Raw genomic sequence first — 24,019 nt, forward strand, 5'->3', positions numbered from 1 at the left:
ACTGCCTCAAATGTTTACTATATGAAGATCGCACACAAACAATGGATTAGTATCACTATACTCAACTGCAATTAGCATCATCATAGGCAAGATGGACAGAAACCCAACATTCATGACAGTAGTACAAGTTTACATGCCTGCTAGCACCACAGATGATCAAGACACTTGAAGAATGTAGGAAAAAAATGTTCAGGTCCTTAACAGGTCCAATATCCTGAATCATTTATGAAATACAGACAGTAGGATGGACAATGGACAGAACTGGGTACACTGCATATATGCTGCATAAGAACCTTCTGCCATATGTACAAACTAGTATCTTGAGAATTGAGGTAGATATTTTTCTGCTCTCACCTTTAAATACAATGTTACTCCTAAAATTTTGTCCAATGGGTTACTTAATTTCAATGCTTTCACTATAATGGAAAAAAAAAAAAACAGTTCCATCATCAAGCAAAGATGTGAGGCTATAAGACTTGGAAAAAAAAATCTACTAGTTTTCTTAAAATGGATGAGAAATATTTCATAGTGACTGGCATGTCTGCTCCAGCACTTTGGTAACAATTCATATAGCAGCAATGGGTACAGTGGATGTCGTGCCTAGCCTTTTCTGCGATTGGTGGCACAATGAGCCTTCATGTCAAGTGGTGCACAGAAAAGCTCAACATATGCAGCAGTGCTGCATGACCTGTCACAGAGAGAACCGTAGCACTGTTACTAACATTTCTGTAAGCCAAGCTCTAGGGGTACATGGCCTTTTAAGGTTTGTACAGGAAAGGGTCATGTGGAAAATTAATGGAGAGAAAAATTAAAAGGGGAAGGGTGATTAGCAGAGGTCTAGACCAAGAGGATTGTGAGAATGGAGAGTACGCTAGACAGAGATTTTTTCCTGTTGAGGTAGTTGAGCAGGTATGATCGCCGGAAGTGGAACCAAATCACACACACATTTAATCAGCTACTAAAATCACTGATGTGGTGTTAAGCAGGCTCACCAATTAGGTAGGTGAGTTTGTGATTCTCCACGAGTTGGCAGTGGCCACTGAAGTGAATGAGCAACTTGTTAGTTGTCACATTCATATTAAATACTGTGGACTAATTGTAGTAAAGCTGGTTTACACTAAGGTGACAAAAGTAATACAATACCTCCTAATAAATGTCGGACCTTCTTTTGCCCGGAGTAGTGCAGCAATTTGACGTGGAATGGACTCAACAATTTGTTGGAAGTCCATTGCAGAAACACTGAGCCATGCTGCCTCTATAGCCGCCCATAATTGCCAAAGTTTTGCCAGTGCAGAACTTTGTGCATGAATGATCTTTTGATTATGTCCTGCAAATGTGTGATGGGTCATACTGAGTGATTTGTATGGCCTTAACTTGAATTGTCCAAATATGCTTCAGACCGGTCGTGAACAATTGTTGCCCAGTGACATGGTGTATTATCATCCATAAAAATTCCAACATTGTTTGGGAACATGAAACCCATGATTTGCTGCAAAAGACCTCCAAGAAGCTGACCAACTTTAAACAGAACTTGATTAATTTTCACACACATTTATTAAAATAATAAAAAGCATAGACATTACGTAACTTGATTTTGGATGCTGTTTACAACTGACAATCTGAAATTCCTTTGGTCTTGGTGCGTTAATCTTATTCTCACATATCTCTGATACTTGACAAAGTGTCTATACATTTATCTTCATGGCTATGTACAGGAATATGACAATCTTCTTAGGTGCAGACTGAAACTTGACTATAGACTGGTACAGACTAATGCAGACTGACTAATCGGAGGTCTGTACACTCGTTATAATACCTCGCGCGTTCAAGTATCAGTGTGCGAGTGTGATCCGCGAGGAGAAAAGGTTCTACGTAAGCAGCAATCTCATTCGCTGCGTTACATATTAATACGTGGATCGGCGGAAGCAGAATTTGGTCCGTCTCTAAGGCAGCGCCATCTCGTACTGCGGAGACGGACGAGCGTTGCGCCTGCGCTGTTGTGCTTAGCGGGGCGCACTCTAGTGGGAAAGTTGTGTACACGCTGACTACGTGGAACTATGTACACAACATGTACATAACAGAGGCGGGAGGGGGCAGTGAAAAATAGACAGGAAAGACAATGAGAGATGGGTGAAATTAAAACGGAGTGAAGCGAAGGGTAGTTACAGTGAAGAAAAGCTGAGACGGAAGAAATTAACGTAAATTAAGGCCTGGTAGGTGCCAAGAGCCAAGGACATGTTTTAGTGCTAGTTCCCAGCTGTAGAGTTCTGAGAACCTGGAGTCTGGGGGGGAAGAATCCAGATGGCAAATGTGATGAAACAGGTGCCGAGGTCACAAATGTCATATTGTACAGCATGCTCTGCAACAGGATATTGCAAGTTGTCAGTATATACTCTCTGCCTATGCCCAGTCATCCTAAATGATAATTTGGTGGTAGTCATGCCAATGTAAAAAGCCAAACAGTGTTTACATAACAGATGATATATGGTGCGTCATTTCACAGGTGGCTCTCCCTTTGATAGTGTATGTTTTGCCAGTTACAGGGCTGGAATAGGTGTTGGTAGGAGAGTGCATAGGGCAAGTCTTGCAGTGGGGATGGTCACAGGGGTAGGAGCCATACAGTAGAGAGATGGGTGCAGAAGAAGCATATGGTCTGACAAGAATACTGTGGACACGGGGCAGACAATGGAAAGCTATGGCTTGGAGGGCAAAATTTCAGGCAGAATGGATCTCATATCAGGGCATGATTTTAGGAAATTATGGCCCTGTCGAAGTAGCTGATTAATCCATTCCAGACCAGGATAATACTGAGTCACCAATGGTGTGTTCTGAAGCTTTTTTGTGGAGGGCTCAGCAGTAGCAGGATTGGATGTGATGGCCCAGGAAATCTGCTTTTTAACTAGGCTGGTGGGGTAATCAAGTGCAGTGAAGGCTGAGGTGAAATTGGGGGTGTATTCCGTGAAGAGTGTGCATCTGAACAAATACATTTGCCTTGGATGCCAAGGCTGTATGGAAGGGAATGTTTGACACAGAAAGGACACCAATCATCAAAATGTAAGTACTGTTGTTTGCTGGTAGGTTTAATGTGAATGGAAGTGTGTAGCTGGCCTTCGGTGAGGATGTGATCAACATCAATAAAAGTGACATGGGATTCAGAACAGGACCATGCAAAATTTAATTAGGAGAAGCTATTCACAGATTCCAGGAATTTTAGCAGGTCAGCCTCACCATCAGTCCATATAGTAAAGATGTTATTAATGTACCTAAACCAAACCAGGTACAGGTATAAAGTTGAATAAGGGGAGTAGGAAGGATGTCATAGGTTTGGGATCAGGTGGGCACCGACTAAGGAAATGTTCAGCAGCAGGCAGACCATATACGTGAGGGATGTTTGTATAGAGATATACGTGAGGGATGTTTGTATAGAGGGAAGTGGCATCGCATCAATGGTGACAAACAAGGTGTGTAGTGGGACTGGGATGGGCATGGAACTCAGACAATCTATGAAATGATTGGTATCTTTGATGTAGGAGGGGAGTTTTTGTACTATAGGTTGCAGATGTTGGTCAACTAAGGCAGATATATGTTCAATGGGTGCTTTGAAGCCAGCAACTACTGGACGACCAGGATGATTGGGTTTGTGGATTTTAGGAAGAAGGTAAATGTTGGGGTGTGTGGTTTGGGTGTGGTGAGAAGTTCTATGGATTGAGGTGTTAGTCCTTATGAGGGGCCTGAGTTTTTAAGGAAGGACTGCAGGTCAGTTTGAATCCCAGGGATGCGGTCTTGATGGCAGATGCTGTATGTAGAGGTGTCAGACAGCTGGCATAGACCTTCACTAACATATTCGTTTCGGTCATGTACTACAGTGGTAGATCCTTTGTCGGCTGGGAGGATAATGATGGAGTCATCAGATTTTAGGGAGTACTATCCAATTAAATAATTTGATCAATAATTGATTGTTTTCGTTTTTATAGGATAGGAAATTCATGTGACTGGACTACAGTAGCAGGTGGCGGAAGGCTGTGTAGGACATGTCTTGTATCTTGACTGTCTAAAGGTGCATTACCTGAATATTGCAGAATTGCTTTAGCTTAAGGATGGATTGGAATATTGAATAGATTTGATGGGAAGCAGCATATTATGTTTGGTGATGATGGTAAGATTTTGGGTAGGATATTCCTTATTTTGGGATAGAGTGAGAGGTAACTGAAGCCCTGGTAAAGAATGTGATTGAGATCTTCCATGCCTGTGTGCTACTAGGTGGTCAGAAGAGTTCTAATCGGTAACTGGTTCACAGATGCCACAGATTTGCTGTTGTAATTGAAGGAGACGTCATAGAAATCTGTTTCAGTTTTGTTCCATAGATGTGATGTTGGACTAAAAGATCAATGGGGACTAAATGAGAAACAAAATTAGAGGTGAAGAATTATTGAAAGGCATTCAGTGGTGACTGGGTGGAACATCCTGTTCCACAGGTGTGATAATGGGCTCATTTGTTTGACACCAAAAAACCAATAGCCACTGTCAGTCAATCACTAACCAGTACATCTCTCTTCATGGAATGTCACACAGGCCTTGAAAAACATAGCTACATCCACTGCCAGTGCTTTTACCACTTTTCAAATTGCCCTGAGATAATGAATATCCTGTCTTATATCCTACCCTCATAGTCCAGGATAGCATTCTGTTACCCATCCAACAAATGCAATATCCTAGTCTATTATCACACAAACCCTACCTGCAATCCTGCACCACCTGGGTCTTTTTCCTGCACACAACCCAGGTGCAAGACCTCTACTACATGCCAATCCATTATCTCCTATCGCAGTTCTGTGACACGCAATTCCTATCCTCTAAAAAGTAGGGTCGTATGTGAAAGAAGTCATGCTACGTATTAGCAGTGCTGCATTTCAACATTCAATTTAGGGATTGTAACTAACCACCTGTCTAAAAATTCCTCCCCCCTCCGCAGCTAACACACACACACACACACACACACACACACACACACACACACACTTCGAATATTAAAATGTTTAGGCCACTGATGTCATATTCATAATGATACGACAAGAGCTAGAAGTTATTACTTATATCTTATTTGTCTTAACTTACCACTCTGTTGCTTGTTCATAGCTGCCACCATTTATGAGATGAGTTGCCCATTCATGTAGCACATTCTTAATCAATGGATCGTCTTCTGAAAGTCTGCATTTAGCTATGCTCAATGCTTCCCGATGAAGTTTGTTGGATGACAACATTTTCACTGCTTCATTCACTTTATTCAACACCAATAAATATGAGGCTGCTTTATGATAAAAACCAGCATCAGTTAGCTGCTTGGCATAAACCTCTACTGTCTCTCTCCACACTCTGAAAATCATAGATATACTTGATATACTTTTAAGTATTGTGTAGATACAGGAAAACAATGCACAAATCAGACTAACCAAAAATTAAGTGACTTTGCTATTGTCAGAAAAATTCAAATAAAAACGTAAAAATAACATCCTTGGGTGAAAACTGTCCAGGCCCTACACTCCTTCACATCTTCATTTTATGTTATGTAATCAACAGATGACACACACACGTACAGTTACATTTTTAGCGCATTTTTGGTCTTCATTTTAATCAAATACTTAGTGCTTCCCAATTAATTATACCAACTAACACACAATCAGGAGAAGTGTCAAGGTCTAGGAGTGGCATCTTTGATTAGTAATAAAAATGTCATGGGTCCTGGATTTGAACCCAGCCACTGCTTAAATTTTGAATAGAAATCATCAGACTTCCAGCATAAGAAGAAGAAACAAACATACAGATTTTTTCTGAGATACAGTAGGCAGTAGGCCTTACAAAATAATCAGTATATCACGAGCAAAAGCAGTTTTCTTGGTCAAGCCAAATACAGGTCAAGTATAGGGTTTGCACTATGTGAATATGCTCAAAAACTGCAATCCACTTGTTACCTAGGAATGTACACCATCATATTCTTGGTAACTGGAATGAAATAATAATTCAATCCTTTTACTGACCTCCCAACTCAGATGATACAATTACTGAAAGGTTCAAAGAAAACTTGAGTTTAATTTCAAACAAGTAACTGACTCATGCAATCATAGTTGGTCGTGATTTTAATTTACCGTTGATATGTTGGTGAAAATACATGTTTAAATCAAGACGTATGCATGAATTATCATCTGGAATTGTGTTAAACTATCTGAAAATTAGGGCTGTAAAGAGTCTAGAAATACAAGCAAGAGTAAACAGGAGGAGGAACAAGAGGAAGCTGGAGGAGGAGTTTGCAGAGGATGAAGATAATCCATCCTATGGACCTGGAATGCACTAAAAAGTTAATCCAATCTTTGTCGCTCGATTCCCAAAACTTTTATTTTCTCATACTAATTACATGTTTTCTAAGGAACTTCCAAACATATTTGTTTCAAACTTTCAGTAAATGTTACACAGTACCTTCTGCATAATTTAACACAGCCTTTTTCCAAAAAACTGTATATTTTTGAATATATAAATAAAAAATTGCAAAAAAATGTTGTGAATTTTCATTACAATTGGAAAAAAAAATCATCTTTAATAACTGAACTAAAATTTTGTAAAATCCCTGTGTTAAGTTGTAGCCCATATTCCAATAAATAATCTGTAAAAAGTTCAACTTCCTACCTCAAATACTTTGTGAGGAAAGATGTAATTTATAAGCGTTATTTTAACATTGGAAGTATAGGGCGTTCCGGAGCCCCTTAAGATGACAGACGGCAATCTAAAATAGTGTTCAAGGCATACTCAAGTTATATATATATAAAGCATACCGACAGCTTTTACCACAGTCACTCGCAAAATTTTATGCCACTGTAGCTGATCACTATTCTCTGAAATAACTGGATTTGAGTCGAACCCAAAAACCGAATCTTTATTATTACTTTGATAAACACTCAATTATGACAACCAGTAAATTACAAAGAATAAACAATGATGGTGAACTTCCCAGCTTTTCCAACTATCATCTCTGAACTACTGTCACTATAATACATTGCCACATCATAAAGGTTACACAAAACCAAGAAATATTACAAATACAAAATTAAACTGGCTTTGTTGTCTCTTAATGACCCAAATCCCTACATTTGCTGTAGAAATGAGGGGTTGACAGTTACATGCATTGTAAGTAATAACCTTCTAATTACTCCATTTTTAACTGCATGAGTTTTGCAATATCCATGATGTTTCAAGTGTACTATAACAGCACATTATAAAAAGTGCAGTACCTCACAATAATGTTTACCTTTGGGAGATCATAGGTGATAATGAAACCAGCCAATCACTTAAACTCTTTCTCTCAGTTGCTTCTTTTATTATATTTGCCAGGTTTCCTTTCCAATGTTCCATTTCTTGCACAAACTCAAAATGTCCATTTTTTGTATGCAATTCCTCTGTAAAAAAAGGAACGCACTAAGTGAAGCAACTTCTCTACTATTTAACAAATATATGTCTCTCTGAAATAAATGCAGAAGTTTTAGAGTAGGTAGTTGACAAAATCTGTACCAAGACTATCATTTCTAAGTAAAGAAAAAAGGCTACCATAAATTACAAAGGAACAGCCTAAAAATTACAGTAATAATCAACCAGTGGTTTGTTACAACACCACAATGTTATAATTATCATGGTGTATTGAAAATTAGATGATGTGTATCTTTCCCCAGAGAAATGATGATCAGCGTTTCATGTACTATCGATGACTTTAGACACTGGGCACAAGCTACGATTGGGGAAGAATGAGGAAGAAGTCAGCCATGCCCTTTTCAAAGGTACTATCTCAGCATTTACTTTTTGAGATTTAGTTTAACCATGGAAAACCTAAATGTGGAAGGCCAGATGTCATTTGAACACAAATAGAAGTCCTATGTTTTAATCACTGAACCATCTTGTTCAGTTCTCATCAGATTCAGCTCAATTCAAAGTGATGTGTTTATACTGAGGTATACAATACAACACAATTTCAAATTTTTAAATAAATACAATATTTTATGAGCTGTAAAACTATTAAGTGTCTGAAAAAATCCTGAGAATTACTAGAGACAGAATTTGGAATTTATGATTTGATATTTAACAAACGCGGCTGCTGTTCCAACATCAACTGAAAATTTATTAGGGAGAAAAAATAATGACACTTGCAAAATATTTTATTTCATTATTTAACTGCAACAAATTATTCCAAGGCAACAACAGTTTCTGAATAATATTACCACAGAGAAGTTACATGAAGGAATAATGATATAAGACACAAGAGAAACTCTCAAATTAAGCAGGGCACTGGAGAGCCTCCAGCTGAAACCTGTCAGAAGACAGATACACTACGGAAGAAGACAGGCATATGATAGTGGCTGGGGAGTACACAACTAAAAACTAGTGGAGTTCAAATACTTGACACAGCAGGATGCACACTCGATTACATTTAATTTACTGCTTGTAATTTATTGTTAACTTGTTTTACAAGTGATAGATAAAAACTATTATTACTCCTCAGCTATACTAATTATAAAATTGTAAGGCCATCATGTCTGTCTGTCTGAATACACTGATTTCCAAAATAACTAGACAAATTTTCGTGGGATTTTACAGGAAATATGAGCATAGGTTGGGGAAACACAGAGGGATTACTTCATCAAAATCAGATCACAGAAAAAAATATCACAATTTAAAGTTTTATAAATGCGAAAGTGTGTTTGTCTGTTATCTTTCCATAATGAAACCACTAAACTAATTTTGTGAAATTTGATATGCGGATAGCTTGTATCATGCAGAGCACAGACTATTTCGTGTAAAATGAGGGGAGGACAACTTTTTAACATCAATGCACATAAACGATGTCAAAAAATTATTAAATTTGTTGCATAATATATGCACTGTATAATGTTCAGCTACCTCAATAGTACAATGCATAGATGTGCACAATTGCTCGTGCCCGATCAAACGCACAGCTCGGCAACAACAACGTACGTGTGCCATGTCGTAGTGCAATGGGTTAGTCAAAGGACTGGGGGGGGGGGGGGGGGGGCACCTATGCATTATACCACAAACACAAAACCCCCAGACAGACAGACAGACAGACATGTGAGAGCAGCTGATATTATTGCATGCACAATAGCTTCCTTATCATAAATCATCATAACAAAATTACTGATATGCATGCATAGCTGTGGGTAACAGCAAGTGTGAAATATCCAAGTGCTCAGACAACAACAATACAAGGGGCATTGGAAAATTACATGCAAAAATTAAAAATACTTATATATTTGGGGTAAACCTTTTTTTATTTTTCGACATTGTCTCCTTTTAGACTTATACACTTCGTCCAATGCTGTTCTAATTTGTTGATCCCTTCTGAATAATAGGACTTGTCCAAGACTGCAAAATAGCTATTAGTTTCTGCAATCACCTCCTCGTTTGAATAAAATTTTTGTCCTGCCAGCCATTTCTTCAAATTGGGGAACGAATAGTAGTCCGAGGGAGCCAAGTCTGGAGAGTAGGGGGGGATGTGAAATGAGATGGAATCCTATTTCCACTAATTTTGCGACCACAACTGCTGAGGTATGTGCTGGTGCATTGTTGTGATGGAAAAGAATTTTTCTGCGGTCCAATCGCTGGTGTTTTTCTTGCAGCTCGGTTTTCAAACTGTCCAATAATGATGATTAATATTCACCTGTAATAGTTTTACCCTTTTCCAGACAGTTAATGAGGATTATCCCTTGTGAATCCTGAAAAACAGTCGCCTCGGTAACACATTGTTTAGATTGTTGTTTGGTCTCAGGAATATAGTACTGTATCCATGTTTCATCCACAATGACGAAATGATACTTTAAGTCCTGCAGATTCTTCCTGAACAACTGCAAACCATCCTTGCAACACTTCACACGATGCCGTTTTAGGGCACGCGTGAGCAATTGCGGATCCCATCTTGCAGATAGCTTTCTCATGTCCAAATGTTTATTCAAAATATTATGTACCCATTCATTCGAGATGCCCACAGCACTAGCAATCTCATACACATGAACTCTTCTGTCATTCATCACCATATCATAGATTTTATCAATGATTTCTGGAGTCGTAATCTCCACAGGGCGTCAAGAATGTTCAGCATCACTTGTGTCCATATGGCCACTCTGAAAATTTTGAAACCAATTATAAACTGTTCTAATCAAAGGTACAGAGTCACCATAATGTTTATCAAGCTTCTCTTTAGTCTCCCGAGACGTTTTGCCTTTCATAAAGTAATGTTTAATCACCACGCGAAATTCTTTTTTGTCCATTTTTTGACAATCACTCGACTTCCTTGATTCACACGAGTGCCAAACACAAAGGAATAGACCAATATGCCCGATACATGGTGTGCGTTCTTTCCAAAGATGCTACTAACTAAACATGACCTCGATAGGCGCCAGTGGTGCATCTCTCGGGCTTTGCATGGACTTTTCACACACCCCTCGTAATAACATATTACATGAGCATCTCAACATACTAGTGATAAACTTTACAACTATGCCTAGTCTAGTTGCTGTAGACTAATTATTATTTGGATTGATCCACAATCAAGTTTCCCTAATAGCTTAAAAGAAAAAAAATCCCCCTTCTTCACTCTTGATCAGATGTGACTGAGCACTGAAGCTCCTCATCAGTTCCGATTCTCTGGGCATTTTTGGATTATATAGCAAATGAACCCATCTGTCTAAGACATCAGAACATCTTTTCCCCTCAAATCAGTGTAAACAGCTACCAAATGCTGCTTACTAACACACATTAGAAACCACAGTAATGAGATGGTAGACAGAACAGTTGAACTGGCTTGTGGAGAAAAGTGTGACATCTGAATGCACTATTATCCTGCATACAGCAAAGCCATTCTTGAGAAGGGCTGTTAGCCATAGATAGGAAGTGGGCGAGCTGGTTGTAGGGAGAATAAAACAATTATGACATGCCTCCGTTCTCTAACAATATGAGGTAATTCTAATTAACTTCCATACAGGACCTTGTCCTTTTACATATAGGTTTTTCAACTGTAAAAAAGAGCCACCAGAATGTGATGACCATAGCACAATCCTAACAGGGCATCACATTTAGACCAAAGATTGTTTATGCGTAAGTGAATGGGCATGAAGTAATTTTACACCTGTTTTGCCATTACCATTGACAAACATCCTACAAAATTTTGTGAAGGAACAAGCATAAGCTCTTAAATAGATAGATGTAATTTCTTTCCAATTTGGCTTTAACTACTATAAATTTTCCATTTCGCAGTACTTCTTTCCTTTCTAAAGATTTAATCTCCTGTTTTACTGTTTTCCTGTTCCTCCTTTTTAGACTGTCACAGAAAACACATGCTTTACAACAGAGCCTCAACAATCAAAGTGAAATGTAAACTCTGTCATCTCCTACACCACCTTATCTCTCTCTCTCTCTCTCTCTCTCTCACACACACACACACACACACACACACACACACACACACACACACCATGCACATGCACACACTGCCGGAGAAAATCATTGGTAACTCAATAATACAACTTACGTGGTGTGTCTAAAATGTTTTGTTAATGCTATCAGACAACAAATAAAACAACAGATACAAACAAATGTTCTTTATGGCCCTTCAAAATAGTCACCACATGCTAAAACATACTTTTGACAATGTTCGTACAGCTTCTGGAAACTATCAGTAAAGGCTTCCTGTGCAATCGACTGCAGAATGGCTGTCACACAATCTTAGATCGCATTCACATCTGCACAACGTTCACCTTTCATGGCTGCCTTCAAGTGGGGAAACAGGAAGAAGGCCGCAGGAGTCAGATCAGGGGGTACAGAGGGTGTTCAAGAACAGTTACCATCTTCTGTGCCAGGAATTGGTGCGCATGGATCACGCAGTGTGCAGGGTCATTGTCATGGAGCAGCATCCATTTTCCAGTCCTGTGTGAACTTTGGCTGAACCCGCCAGATACACTGTAGCAATCAGTTCAAAATGGACTGGTAAAATGCAGCATTAATGGTTTGACCTGCAGGAACAAATTCCTTGTGGAGATGCCATTGTTGTCGAAGAAGGCAATCAACAGTATTTCCACCTTGCATTTTTGCAGACAGCTTTTATTTGGTCATGGGGAAGATTGTGAACACAATTACATTGATTGCCTTTTTGATTCCGGATTGAACTGATAGCACCAGGTCTCATCTCTCATGACGATGGTGTTCAGAAGCAATGGATCCTGATCACACATGGAAAGGAAATTAGCAGAAGTTCCCATCCGTTTTGCTTGCTGCTCGTCTGTGAGCTTGTGCAGTACAAATTGGGAGCTGATCTCCCACTTACACAAATCATTACAGATAATAGTGTGCACCGTGTCCTCGCTAATGCCTAATTCCTCTGCATTCAATCTCAGAGTCCATCGGCGATATTGTGCCAGCATTTGTCACACTTTCTCGATCTTTTCTGGGGTTCTGCTTGTCAATGGCCAACCTGAACGTGGCTCAGTCTTAGTTGTTTCCTTCCCTTCGCAGAAGCATTTAAACCATCTGTAAACACATTTTCTGCTCACAGTTTCCCTCCCGTACAACTGCACCAACATCCCATGTCTCTGCTGCAGTTTTCCCTGACTGGTAGCAGAACTTGATGTTTAAAAGTTGCTCCATTGCACTATGGCATTTCTCTGACAATGATTACGTTCAACTGGCCTCATGCAGTGCATGCCTTGTATCGATTCTCCTCAAGTCTCTCAATACCCCTGCGCATGCAAGCACACGTGCCACATTGCCGTTCAGATATGACACTATTCACCGAACTTTTTAGACACATCATGCATAGACTTGTCCTGGTTGGTTGTTACTACCCACTATTATTTTCGTGTTCCTTTCTGCATCAAACTACAGAGTTCATTATCATGGTAGCTTCTAATTGAGACAGTGCTGGCTGTGTGTGTGCAGCTTTGTAGAAAGTATGACAAAGAGAAAACATATGTGACAGCATAGCACGTAATCTGGAAGACTTTCCTGTTGTTTCTCCCCCAACTCAATTATCGACTGCCTATACAGTATGTGTGTACAGTGCTAGCTTTAAAAGTTTTTTCTTAAGAAACTTTCAAACACTGCAACATCCTCTGTACAGCCCAGATCTTTCACTAAGTGATTTTCACATATTTGGTGACCTGAAGAAAGACATGGGCCAATGGCCTTGCAGCAGTAGTAACACTGGTTCTCATCAGATCACTGAAGTTAAGCGTTGTCGGGCTGGGCTAGCACTTGCATGAGTGACCATCTGTTCTGCCGCTGTTGACAAGTGGAGTGCACTCAGACAACCTGAGGAGCTACCTGATTGAGAAGTAGAGGCTCCAGTCTTGTAAACTGACATGTGGTCAGGAGAGCGGTAAGCTGACCATGTGTATCCAGGACACAAACTGACCGTGAAAGAGCAAACACACTTTTGGCTTCTTCAACACTAAGAACAAAAGACTGCATCAGTAATCACCTATAATGACGCTTGAATATGAGTGCAATCTCTCTTGTACTGCACCAAATCTAAAATCACTCTGAGCCTCTCCAGTAACCAGCGTGGTAAGTGGTTAAAACCCCAGATTTGGGGGCCATATGGGCTCCACACCGAGCACACGAACACAGATTCCAAATGGAATCATGGCTCGGGAACGGTGGGGAAAAAAGACAATCCAGAGGAAAATGAGCAACAATATGGTTAGCAGGTGAGGTTGGAGATGCAAGAAACTTACACATCTGGCGTACCAGGAGAAGCTGCTGCCGGATGGTAAGTGGCAGTTCCCCGGCCTCAGCACAGAGGCTGTGTATGGGACTGGTTCGATAAGCACCCGTGGCCAGCCGAATACCTGTATGGTGGACAGCATCAAGGATCCGCAAATAAGAGGGCCTTGCTGACTGCTGTGCACCCGTAGTCCAGCCACGAATGCACAAAAGCCCAATAAAACTGGAGGGGAGACACCCTGTCCACTCCCCAAGACCTGTGGCTGAGGCACTTGAGGACGTTCAGTGCCTCCAGGGTTCCGGCTTTCAAGTCTTGCAGGTGTGGCAACCATGACAATCTGGATTCAAAAATATGGCCCACAAACTGCACTGCCTCTCTAAAATGTAGGATAGTGTCCCCCATATGCAAGGCAAGCACATTAAAAGGATGACGAGAACGATTAAAGTGAACACATACACACTTATCGGCAGAAAAATGAAAACCTGTCTTGGCAGCCCACTCCTCTAACCACTGCACTGTAAGTTGCAACTGACGGCTCATCATTGCAACACTGGAGCACTGTACTGGACTCCATACCATAGATGTTATACCGCTGATGGCTATTGCAAAGAGGGAAACACTTAAAACACTGCTCCTGCTCAAATTGATCAGACAGTGTGTGACCAACTCGGGTCCGAAAAAAATGCTGAGACAGGAAAGACCGAATAAAAATGGGGAAGTGGCCATGAAAGCGCCAATGATGCAGTTGTGCGAGAATACAGTGTTTCCAAGTAGTATCGTACGCCTTACTGATATCGAAGAATATGCCGATATAGTGATGCTGACGGAGGAAAGTCTGCTGAATAGCCGCTTCTAGGAACATGATACCTGTCAAATTTTACGTAGCTCAATGAGTTTTGTGTAATCTAGAAACTTGTCCAATTTGGAAAATTATTGTAGTCCCAGCCAATTCTGTTTTGAGTGAGTTTTACATTACTTTATTTTATGTAATTCCCATGTAAATTTGAAGTTTTTTGCTGCTTTCCATTGAGTGTTATATATTATGTAGCTCATATAGAGGACGCCATACAGCCAATCGATGTGTTCTCCACACAGCCTACCTTCATTATACAGCAGTATTCAAAGAACTGTGACTGACGCCCAGACAACAGGAAACTGACATGCATTGAGACTAGAAAATAGTGGTATGTAATCTAATGTATAAGATATATATGGATTATGCCACGAGCAGTAACTTTTTATAGTATGCCTGACCATGTACTTCTTGTATTTTTTAGCACTGATAATGGTGATAATGGCAATTATCATTATCCATGTGCACATTCTCATTGTAAGGGCCAATGAAATGAAAGTGAGGCAGGTAAAAAGTAAGTAAACTGTTTATTATTTAAAAACCAAATGCCACAGCTGCAAATACATTTATCCGACTGTGAGACAAGATGGTTAATGCCTTCACTGTCCTTGCACAGTACAATTTCCAAAATGCCGCACATGAAAATGTGAATTTTCAGGGGGTCATACCTTGTGTTCTATCGGTCACTGCGATAAGGGGTCAAGTGTTCTGGATAGCCCTTAGCCCAGCAACCATTTGTACACCTATCAGAAGAATGGGCATACTGTAGCTTTCTTACAGTACAGGGTCAAAATTTAAACATTATACACTTCCTCTAGCCCAGGCAAATGGAGCAAAATGGTTGGTACTTTTGCATTAGCTCTTAGGCGGCTTATAAAAGCAACTTTTGTTCATGGGTGATTCCTGAGAAAATGCTGAAAAACCATGACTTTTGGGAACGAGAAGTACCAATTGTGGGAATGGCCACTTCCATCAATTCTACTCCTGGTAGATAGTTGAAATTGGTAGATAGCTGAAATTTTTATCACATGTTCTTAAGATGATATTTTTTCACTATCATCATACATTACTGAGATCCAGATGTTCAAAGTTACCGTACTTATGTAGGAAACAGCAAAACCCAGTTTTTATCTGTTTTTACACCATGGGTCACTATTATCTAAATGACTAACTATAGCAAATGGTTCTCATTTTAACTGTACGTTCTTTAGATATTCATCTAGAAATTCCATTCTTCCATTTTTGAAAATATGAACCCATTATCAAGATACACCCAGAAAAATCACAATTTTTGGGTATCTAAAATACTGAATGGTTATACTTACAGTGCAACTACTCACAGAGGTTCAGTGTGGCTGTAATTATCATATGGCAGTGAAACTTTGTAGATGTGCTAATGTGTTAATGTTGAACCAATTTTAATTCCAGTTTTAGCCACTAGGTGCAAATCTGTAAATGCAAGAAAGATATATAGACTTGTTTCCATGTGTAATGGATTAGCAACAGAATGTGGGCAACAAAGGTCAAACAAGTGAGAAAGGCATAACACTGATTTTATTATTGCCTGCCACTTACATAATTTGTTCAATGCAACCACCGGAGACATCGACTAGATGCTGGATCCATAAAATAATGTGACCAACATTTGCTTGCAGCAATTCCAGTGGAATCTGAACACGTTCCTGTGTGCTGGCCTCCAGATCACGTAGAGACCGAACTTGTCCATGGCAAATGCATTCTTTTAGATATCCCCAGAGCCAAAAGTCACATCGAATTTGATCCAGTGATCTTGCATGCTATATATCTGGAAAACCTCTGGCATTAAAGCGTCCAGGTATCACACCACACTCAACTGTGATTTCGAACTTCATTCATGTCTTCTTTAAAATATTAAAGACGTCAGATCTCTCCTCAAATCTTTCAGTTGGCAATAATCTCTGAATCCACCACTGTAATTGCTGTCATTCACATAAAACATTTTTACTAATAGCACACAGTCTCTCATCTTGATAGTCATATTGTTCACTTACATTATGGCTCGTCAAATGACAGCGTGGATGCCATACCATCATACAAATAGTGTACAGGGCCAGATTCGCACCTATTGACCGCAATAGGAATTAGTTTTTTTCCAGCTTCAATTGGTTTGGCATTAATGCATTATCACGTCTACCGAGTTTCATTGCCATAAGATTATTACAACCCAAACTGGATCTCCATGAGTAGCTGCACTTTGTAGCCACCCAGTATTAATTATGTGGCTGGCCACTTATATAATTTCTGTTCATAGCAAATCATTGATATTTTTATCATAAGTTTGTTCTAAAGATGGTGTTCTCGGGGAACCTTGAAACTTTTTATGATATCAGTATCTGGAGGTTCAAAGTTACAGTACACACCAAGCAAACATATGCACATAATATTATCTGGTATGAGGCATAAGTGTAGTTTTAAGCAATGTAGTGAACACAAGGCAAGAGCTCTAAGTCATTTCACCAATAAGATTTTATGTTGAGCTGTCTCTGTGTAATGGGCACTTCACATCTGTGCAAATATACCCACAAGGTATTACAGTGACAAAAAAAACATTGCTGCAGGCAGAGCTTGTGTAGTATGCATTTCTGCCACTAGGTGTGCATAGTGCAACTCACTGCCAGTTCAGCACCGCCTGTGTTGTCAACCTGGCTTGTTCTCTTTATCTGCAGTGATTGTTTTTGCTAGCGCTGTTTTGTACATGTTTTGGTTTTTATGGTGGCAAGATAAAGTGAACAATGTTCACCTGTGAAATTTTGTTTTCTACTCGGTAAAAATGCTGCTGAAACTGTTTTAATGTTGAAAACAGTTCACCAAGATAACGCTATGGGAAAAACTCGAGTGTATGAGTGGTTTGCTCGATTTAAAAATGGCGACATGTTGATTGATGGCAAACCTCATTCTGGACATCCAGCAACTATCCAAATTGACGAAAATATTGAATAAAACTGCTCCCCAAGTCAGACCATTAATCAAATCTTTTATTTGAAAATTTTAAGGAGATTGTGCAACAATGTTAGTCCAAAACGAGCTGATTTGTGGCATACAGGAGACTGGTTCTTCCACCACAACATCATATGCACAGACAACCATCTCTGTTAGACAGTTTTTGGCTAAAAATGGCATGGTTCAGTTGATGCACCTTACTCACCTGACCTAGCTCCATGCGACTTTTTCTTATTCCCACGCATGAAAAAGGGCATGAGAGGACACCCATTTGACCACACTGCAGACGTCAAGGAAAACACGAGGGAGGAGTTGTAAGCCGTTTCTAAATATGACTACAAAAAATCTTTCGAACAGTGGAAGCACTAGAGGGGCACATGTATTAATTATAATGGAGAGTCTTTTAAAGGGGATAAGACTGTTTTGTAAACAGTTTGAAAATATATAGCTTTTAAGAAATAATTCCAGTTTTTTTATACTCCTCGTAAAAATCATAAGCCAGGTGTTTTTTGATTAATTGTGATTGATGAACAAAGTATTCAGTACAAATGTAAGGCAAATGATTTTGTGTTAACCTTATATTATGCATACTTGTTTGTTGTTTACATGTGACAAAGAATAAGTTGTCAAAAACTTTACTGACCTATAAAATATGTTTTATTTAAGCAGCACACCTCGCTGTAGGAGAGTAAAGAAGCCAACCAGCGAAAAAGTGCATTGGAGCACTAAGAAAATGAATATGTTCCTCTTTAAATGACTTTGACAGAAGAATGGGGAACCAGCTGCCTCGATCCCCATTCTGCCTTCCATCACCAAAAATTCTGGCATGCAAACATATTCACACTTCTTTGTGCTGAGAGAAAGCAGCAGAGAGGCAATGGTGTGATTGAAAAGAAAGGATACAGTGTCATTGGGAGGGAAAGAGAAAAGCGGGGGAGAGGGGGGAGGGGAGGGGAGGGGAGGGAGGGAGGGGGAGAGAGAGAGAGAGAGAGAGAGAGAGAGAGAGAGAGAGAGATGAATTGCTGAAGACAACAGCACTGGGAGCCAAAGAGAGAGAAGATATTAATGGTCAGTAAGAGACAGTGGCAGTAAAAGAGAATGAGAGATGGATGGAGATAGAAGCAGTGTGAGCAATAGAGAGAGGAGACGTGGAAATGAAAAATACAGAAAAGACCATACATAGGTTTAGGAGGTCTGGACCCTCCCAGTCCAATAAACTTTAATACATAGGTATAAGCGATGGCACATTTTGGCCCGAAATTACAGTAAAACATTTTTGAGCTGCTGAAGTATAGTGGAGAAGGTGGCACTGGAAAAAAAAAGACAGAAGCAGACAGTGTGAGTGACAGACAGTAGCAGTTAAGTATGAAGGCTTAAACACAAAGATTGTATTCACGTTTACAGCTCTTCATCTGAAGCAAATTAAAGGCAATGAAGTGTCTTTCTACAGAGCTCCAAAAAGGTGTAAATCATGAGAAGAGATTAGGACTGTATGGAGTATGTATAAGGGCTTCCCAATGAAACTTCTGTAGCATACTCTCAACAACCATGGCAACATATGAATCAACCATTTGGATGGCAGGTTGTTTTTATTACGCTGCAGAAGTTTCACTTGGAAGCCGTTACAGATCCTCTATACAGTCTTGATCTCTCCCCACAAAACTTCCATATTTTTGGAGCCCTAAAGAAAAACATATGTGGCCGTCGATTTGCTTCGCACAAAGAGGAGCATCCCTGGGTACAATCACAGTTCAACAGGCAACTACAAACATTTTCTCATGAAGTCATTGATCATTTTCTCTCACATTGAGATAAATGTATTAAAAGTTATGGCAATTATTTTTGAAACAATAAAAGTTAACTTTTTTTCTGTCTATCTGTTTTCATCTGGCTGGCAATTATACTGTGTCTAAGTAACAATTCTCTCTGTCTAACTGTTTGTCTTTCAGTCCCACCCATTAGTATTCTTCAAGGCATAGCCTAAAACAAATACAGTTTCCATATACTAAGGGAAGTCACAGCTATCCAAAATGAGGAAACTGAATGTTAGGAACTTATTTCAAATTCTGTGGTAATGCAGACCAATGAACAAGAACTAAAAGTAATGCGATATGTGTGTGTGTTACTGCAACTGGAGTATCCACAACATTTAAATATGAACATCCCTAGAATGAGATTTTATGAACCATTGTTACTTACAAGCGTAATTTCTACCATAGCCCCTAATTATTATGCAGGACAGAAGTTCATAGCAGTGTGAGACACAGAGGAAAACTTTTTACATGTGCGTACGTCTTCTTTCTTTTACCTCTCTTAATGTCAACATACACACAATTTTTTGTGTGCATTTCTATACCAAAGCACCTTCGAATGCATGTTTCACTGGTTTCCTTCTATAATTAACATCAAAATTTGCTATTTCCATTTTCAATGTTAAGATATTAATATTAATAATTCTTTAGGTCTCTTGTGATGGTGTATTTAGGGAGACACTGATCTGATTGTTTTACTCAGTGTCTATTATTCTTGTGTTAAATGTTGATGGGGGAAAGGGGGGACGAGGAGATAGAGGGCGAAAGGGTTTGAGGAAATAGGGAAAGGAGGGATGGACAGAGAGAGAGGGAGGAGGAAAGGGACAGAGAGAGGGAGGGGTAGAAGGAGGAGGAGGAGGAGGAGGAGGAGAACGGAAGGAAGAGATTGACAGGGGGGAGGAGGCAGGAAATTATAAAGTACATCCAATTCCAATACATATTTAGCACTGCGGGGTTTATAATGTCTTAGCTCAACAGCAGTGGACAAAGAGGCAAAAGTGTCCCCCCTCCTCCCTTCCCATATAGGCTGCCCTGTAGGACACGTATGTTGTATGGGAATAATAGCAGCGTACTTCATCAACCTGCATTGCAGGACAGCCTATCGTTGGGGCAAAACCATTTGTCAAGCCCCCGGCGTGTAGGCTACCACGCACGACAGGTGTTTTATGGGAGTAGAGCTACATATACAGAATGGCATGGGTGGTGGCAAGGTTGAGATGAACATAGATGGAATGGACAGAGAGAAGGGGCAGACAGCAATGGATAGGGAGAGAGGGGGGAAGAATGATGTGGACAGAGAGAGAGAGAGAGAGAGAGAGAGAGAGAGAGAGAGATAGAGAGAGAGAGAGAGAGAGAGAGAGAGAGAGAGAGAGAGAGGAGCAGGGGATAAACAAAGAGAGGGGGAGGATGATGTGGACAGAGAGGGGGGAGTAGGGGATGGACACGGAGGGAGGGGAGGGGGAGGGGGAGAGGGAGGAGAGAGAGAGAGGTGGGGGAGGGGAAAGGAAGGCAGAGGAAGAGTTGTACAGAGAGGGGAGGAGGAGATGGGCAGACAAAGGAAGAGGGGGGGGGGGAAGAGATGTACAAAGAAAAGTGGAAGAGAAGATTGGGAGAGGGGGAGGAGAAGATTGGCAGAGGGGGGAGAGGAGAAGATTGGTAGAAGGGGGGGGAGGATGAGACAGGCAGTGAGGAGGCAGGTGGAGGTGGAAGGGGCGGAGGGTAGATGTAGATGGAGATGGAGGTGGAGAAGGAAGAGGAGGAGGAGGAGAGATAGGAAGATACCGTATGTTCGGAGAGAGGGAAATGACGAGATGAAGTGGAAAAGGAAATGAAGAAACCGACAAGAGTGGGGAGTAGGTAATGGACAGATAGAGGTGAGAGGATGAGGTGGTTAGAGGGGCTGGGCAAGGAATAGGTGAACACATGGGGTTAAGAGGGGAGGGGGGGGGGAAGCAGATGTATGTTGAATACATACAGGAGTGAAGCCACGGGAAACGGCTAGTAATATATAATGAGTAGTCAAATGAAAACAGTGCAGATGGAAAAAAGTAATTAAACTGTTCAATATTTTAACTTTTAACACATTTACCTAGCGATTGACAGAAGAGGGTCAATGCCTTCATGAAAAAATGTTAAGTGATTGCCTACTGAACCATGACTGTACTAAAGCAAACTGATGGCCACAAATACAGGCAGACCCACATGTCACCACGGTCATTTAGACTACACTGTAGGAATTTCACTGGGAAGTCCTTACATATCCTCCATATATCTTTCCACATGCTATTCCATACTTTTGTACTCCTGAAGAAAGACATCTGTGGCCACTGATTTGCTCTGGATGAAGAGGTGCACAGCTGGGTACAACCATGGTTCAGTAGGCAAGGTAAACATTTTTCCATGAAGGCACTGGCCATCTTGTCTCACAGAGGGATAAAGTGTTAACAGTTATGGCACATACTTTTGAAACAATAAGCAGTTGAATTACTTTTTCCATCTATCTTGTTTGCATTTCACTCCCCTTATACAATGAGATGACAAAAGTCATGGGATACCTTTTAAAATTGTATTAGAACTCCTTTTGCCCAGCATAGTGCAGAAACCCAACATGGCATGGACTGAAGAAGTTGCTGGAAGTCTCCAGCAGCAGTATTGAGCCATGCTGATTCTAAAGCTATCCATAATTGCGAAAGTGTTGCTGGCACACGATTCTCTGCACAAACTGACCTCTCAATTATGTCTCACATATGTTTGATGGAATTCAAGTCAAGCAAACTGTGTAGCCACATCATTCACTTGAACTGTCCAGAAAGTTCTTCAAACCAGCCATGAACAATTGTGGCCCAGTGACATGGCACATTGTCATGGGAACATGAATTCCCTGAATAGCTGCAAATGTTTTCCAAGAAGCTGAACATAACCATATCTGGTCAATGATCAGTTTAGTTGGAACAGAGGACCCAGTCCAATCCGTGTAAACACAGCCCACATCATTGTGGAGCCACCACCAGCTTGCATGGAGCCTTGTTGACTACTTGGGTCCATGGCTTTTGGGGTCTGTGTTACCCTCAAATCCTACCATAATCAGCTCTTAGCAACTGAAATCAGGACTCACTTGACCAGGCCATAGTTTTCCAGTCATCTAGGATCCAAATAATATGGTCATGAGACCAACAGAGGCACTGCAAGTGATGTTGTGCTGTAGCAAAAGCACTCGCATCCATTGTCTGTGCCACAGGCCATTAATGCCAATTTAGCCAAACTGTCCTAATGGATACATCTGTCATACTTCCCACATTGATTTCTGCATTTATTTCATGCAGTGTTGCTTAGCATTGACAACTCTAAGCAAACACTGCAATTCTCTGTCATTAAGTGAAGACAGGTGGCTGCTGCACTGTCTGTGGTGTGTGGTAATGCCTGAAATTTGGTATTCTCGGCAGACTCTTGACACTGTGGATCCCAAAATACTGAATTCCCTTATGATTTCCAAAATGGCACTTCCCATGCATTTAACTACAACTAGCATTCCATGTTTAAAGTCTGTTCATTCCCATTGTGCAGCCATAATCACTTCAGACACCCTTTCACACGAATCACCTGAGTACAAATGACAACTCCGCCAATGCACTGCCCTTTTTTACATTGTGTATGTGATACTACCAACATCCATGTACGTGCATATTGCTATTCCATGACTCCATCAACTCAGCGTATATGGTCAGCTTCACAAGACATAGTTGTTTCTACCAATGGTTTTCTGTTTCTCAAACAGTATACTAGCTAAGTGTTGTACCTCTTACGTTCATAGAAAAGTGATTATTTTCCAAACTAATACCCTTTCTCTTAATTATCTGGAATACATTCTGACACACATTCCCATCCTGTTACTGGCCATCTTTTCTGAGCTGAAGCTCACAGCAGTCAATACGGATCTCTTTTCTGATCCTATTGGGGACATTTCTGTGTAATGAGTTCACCATGGTGATCCCAAAAGCAGCTAACAATACAGAATACCACCCAGAGCCCACCTGCCTTGTGCAACTGAGGTAGCTGGTTGATGACCGTTTCACCTCAATAGCTGCCCACCCCTTCAGCACATAGCACAATTTGAGGTTAGGTGTTTTACCTTTCTTTTTTGCTTATTTCTTAATGGAGGTTTATATTCTCCTTGTGATCTAGAGCAGCTGAAACCCTGATAGAACACACAGTGGTTGCTGAAACACAAACAATGTTTATGATCAGAGAGCATTGGCTGGGAAAAACAATTCCCAGCACAGGGAATCGGGTTTCACCAAACCTGAACTCAGCCACAAAAGCCTAAGATCACAAAGATACTGCTTTTTGGCTTGACCCAAGAGAATTGTATGGCTTAAACAGTGGATGTCACAGATGCAGGAAACTCCTTTTGAGAATGACTTGGTTCTGGTATACTGTCACACTTCCAAGAAATATATGTGGTAGCATTCTATTCCACTGATACAAGATTCAATAGTGTGTAAGTATGAGAAGCACTATTAGGTATTCATGTTAGCCATGGACACAGTAAAAGTTTAACAATGTGATTTCGAAGTGCTTTTGAGTGTGGGTGAATGCCATGAACAA

General features: G+C 40.4%; 1 protein-coding gene across 1 annotated transcript in view; it reads right to left on the reverse strand.

Moving 5' to 3' along the window:
- LOC126474025 (gem-associated protein 5) overlaps positions 1-24,019 on the reverse strand; it is a 343,111-nt gene that overhangs the window by 63,318 nt on the left and 255,774 nt on the right. Inside the window, exons 17-18 of the mRNA XM_050101432.1 lie at positions 7,298-7,445; positions 5,116-5,373 (exon numbers count right to left, since the gene is read on the reverse strand). Of these exons, the coding sequence (XP_049957389.1) occupies positions 5,116-5,373; positions 7,298-7,445 (406 nt within the window). The remainder of the gene's footprint in view (positions 1-5,115; positions 5,374-7,297; positions 7,446-24,019) is intronic.

This window comes from Schistocerca serialis, chromosome 4 (assembly GCF_023864345.2).
Source record: "Schistocerca serialis cubense isolate TAMUIC-IGC-003099 chromosome 4, iqSchSeri2.2, whole genome shotgun sequence".
Classification (NCBI taxonomy): domain Eukaryota; kingdom Metazoa; phylum Arthropoda; class Insecta; order Orthoptera; family Acrididae; genus Schistocerca; species Schistocerca serialis.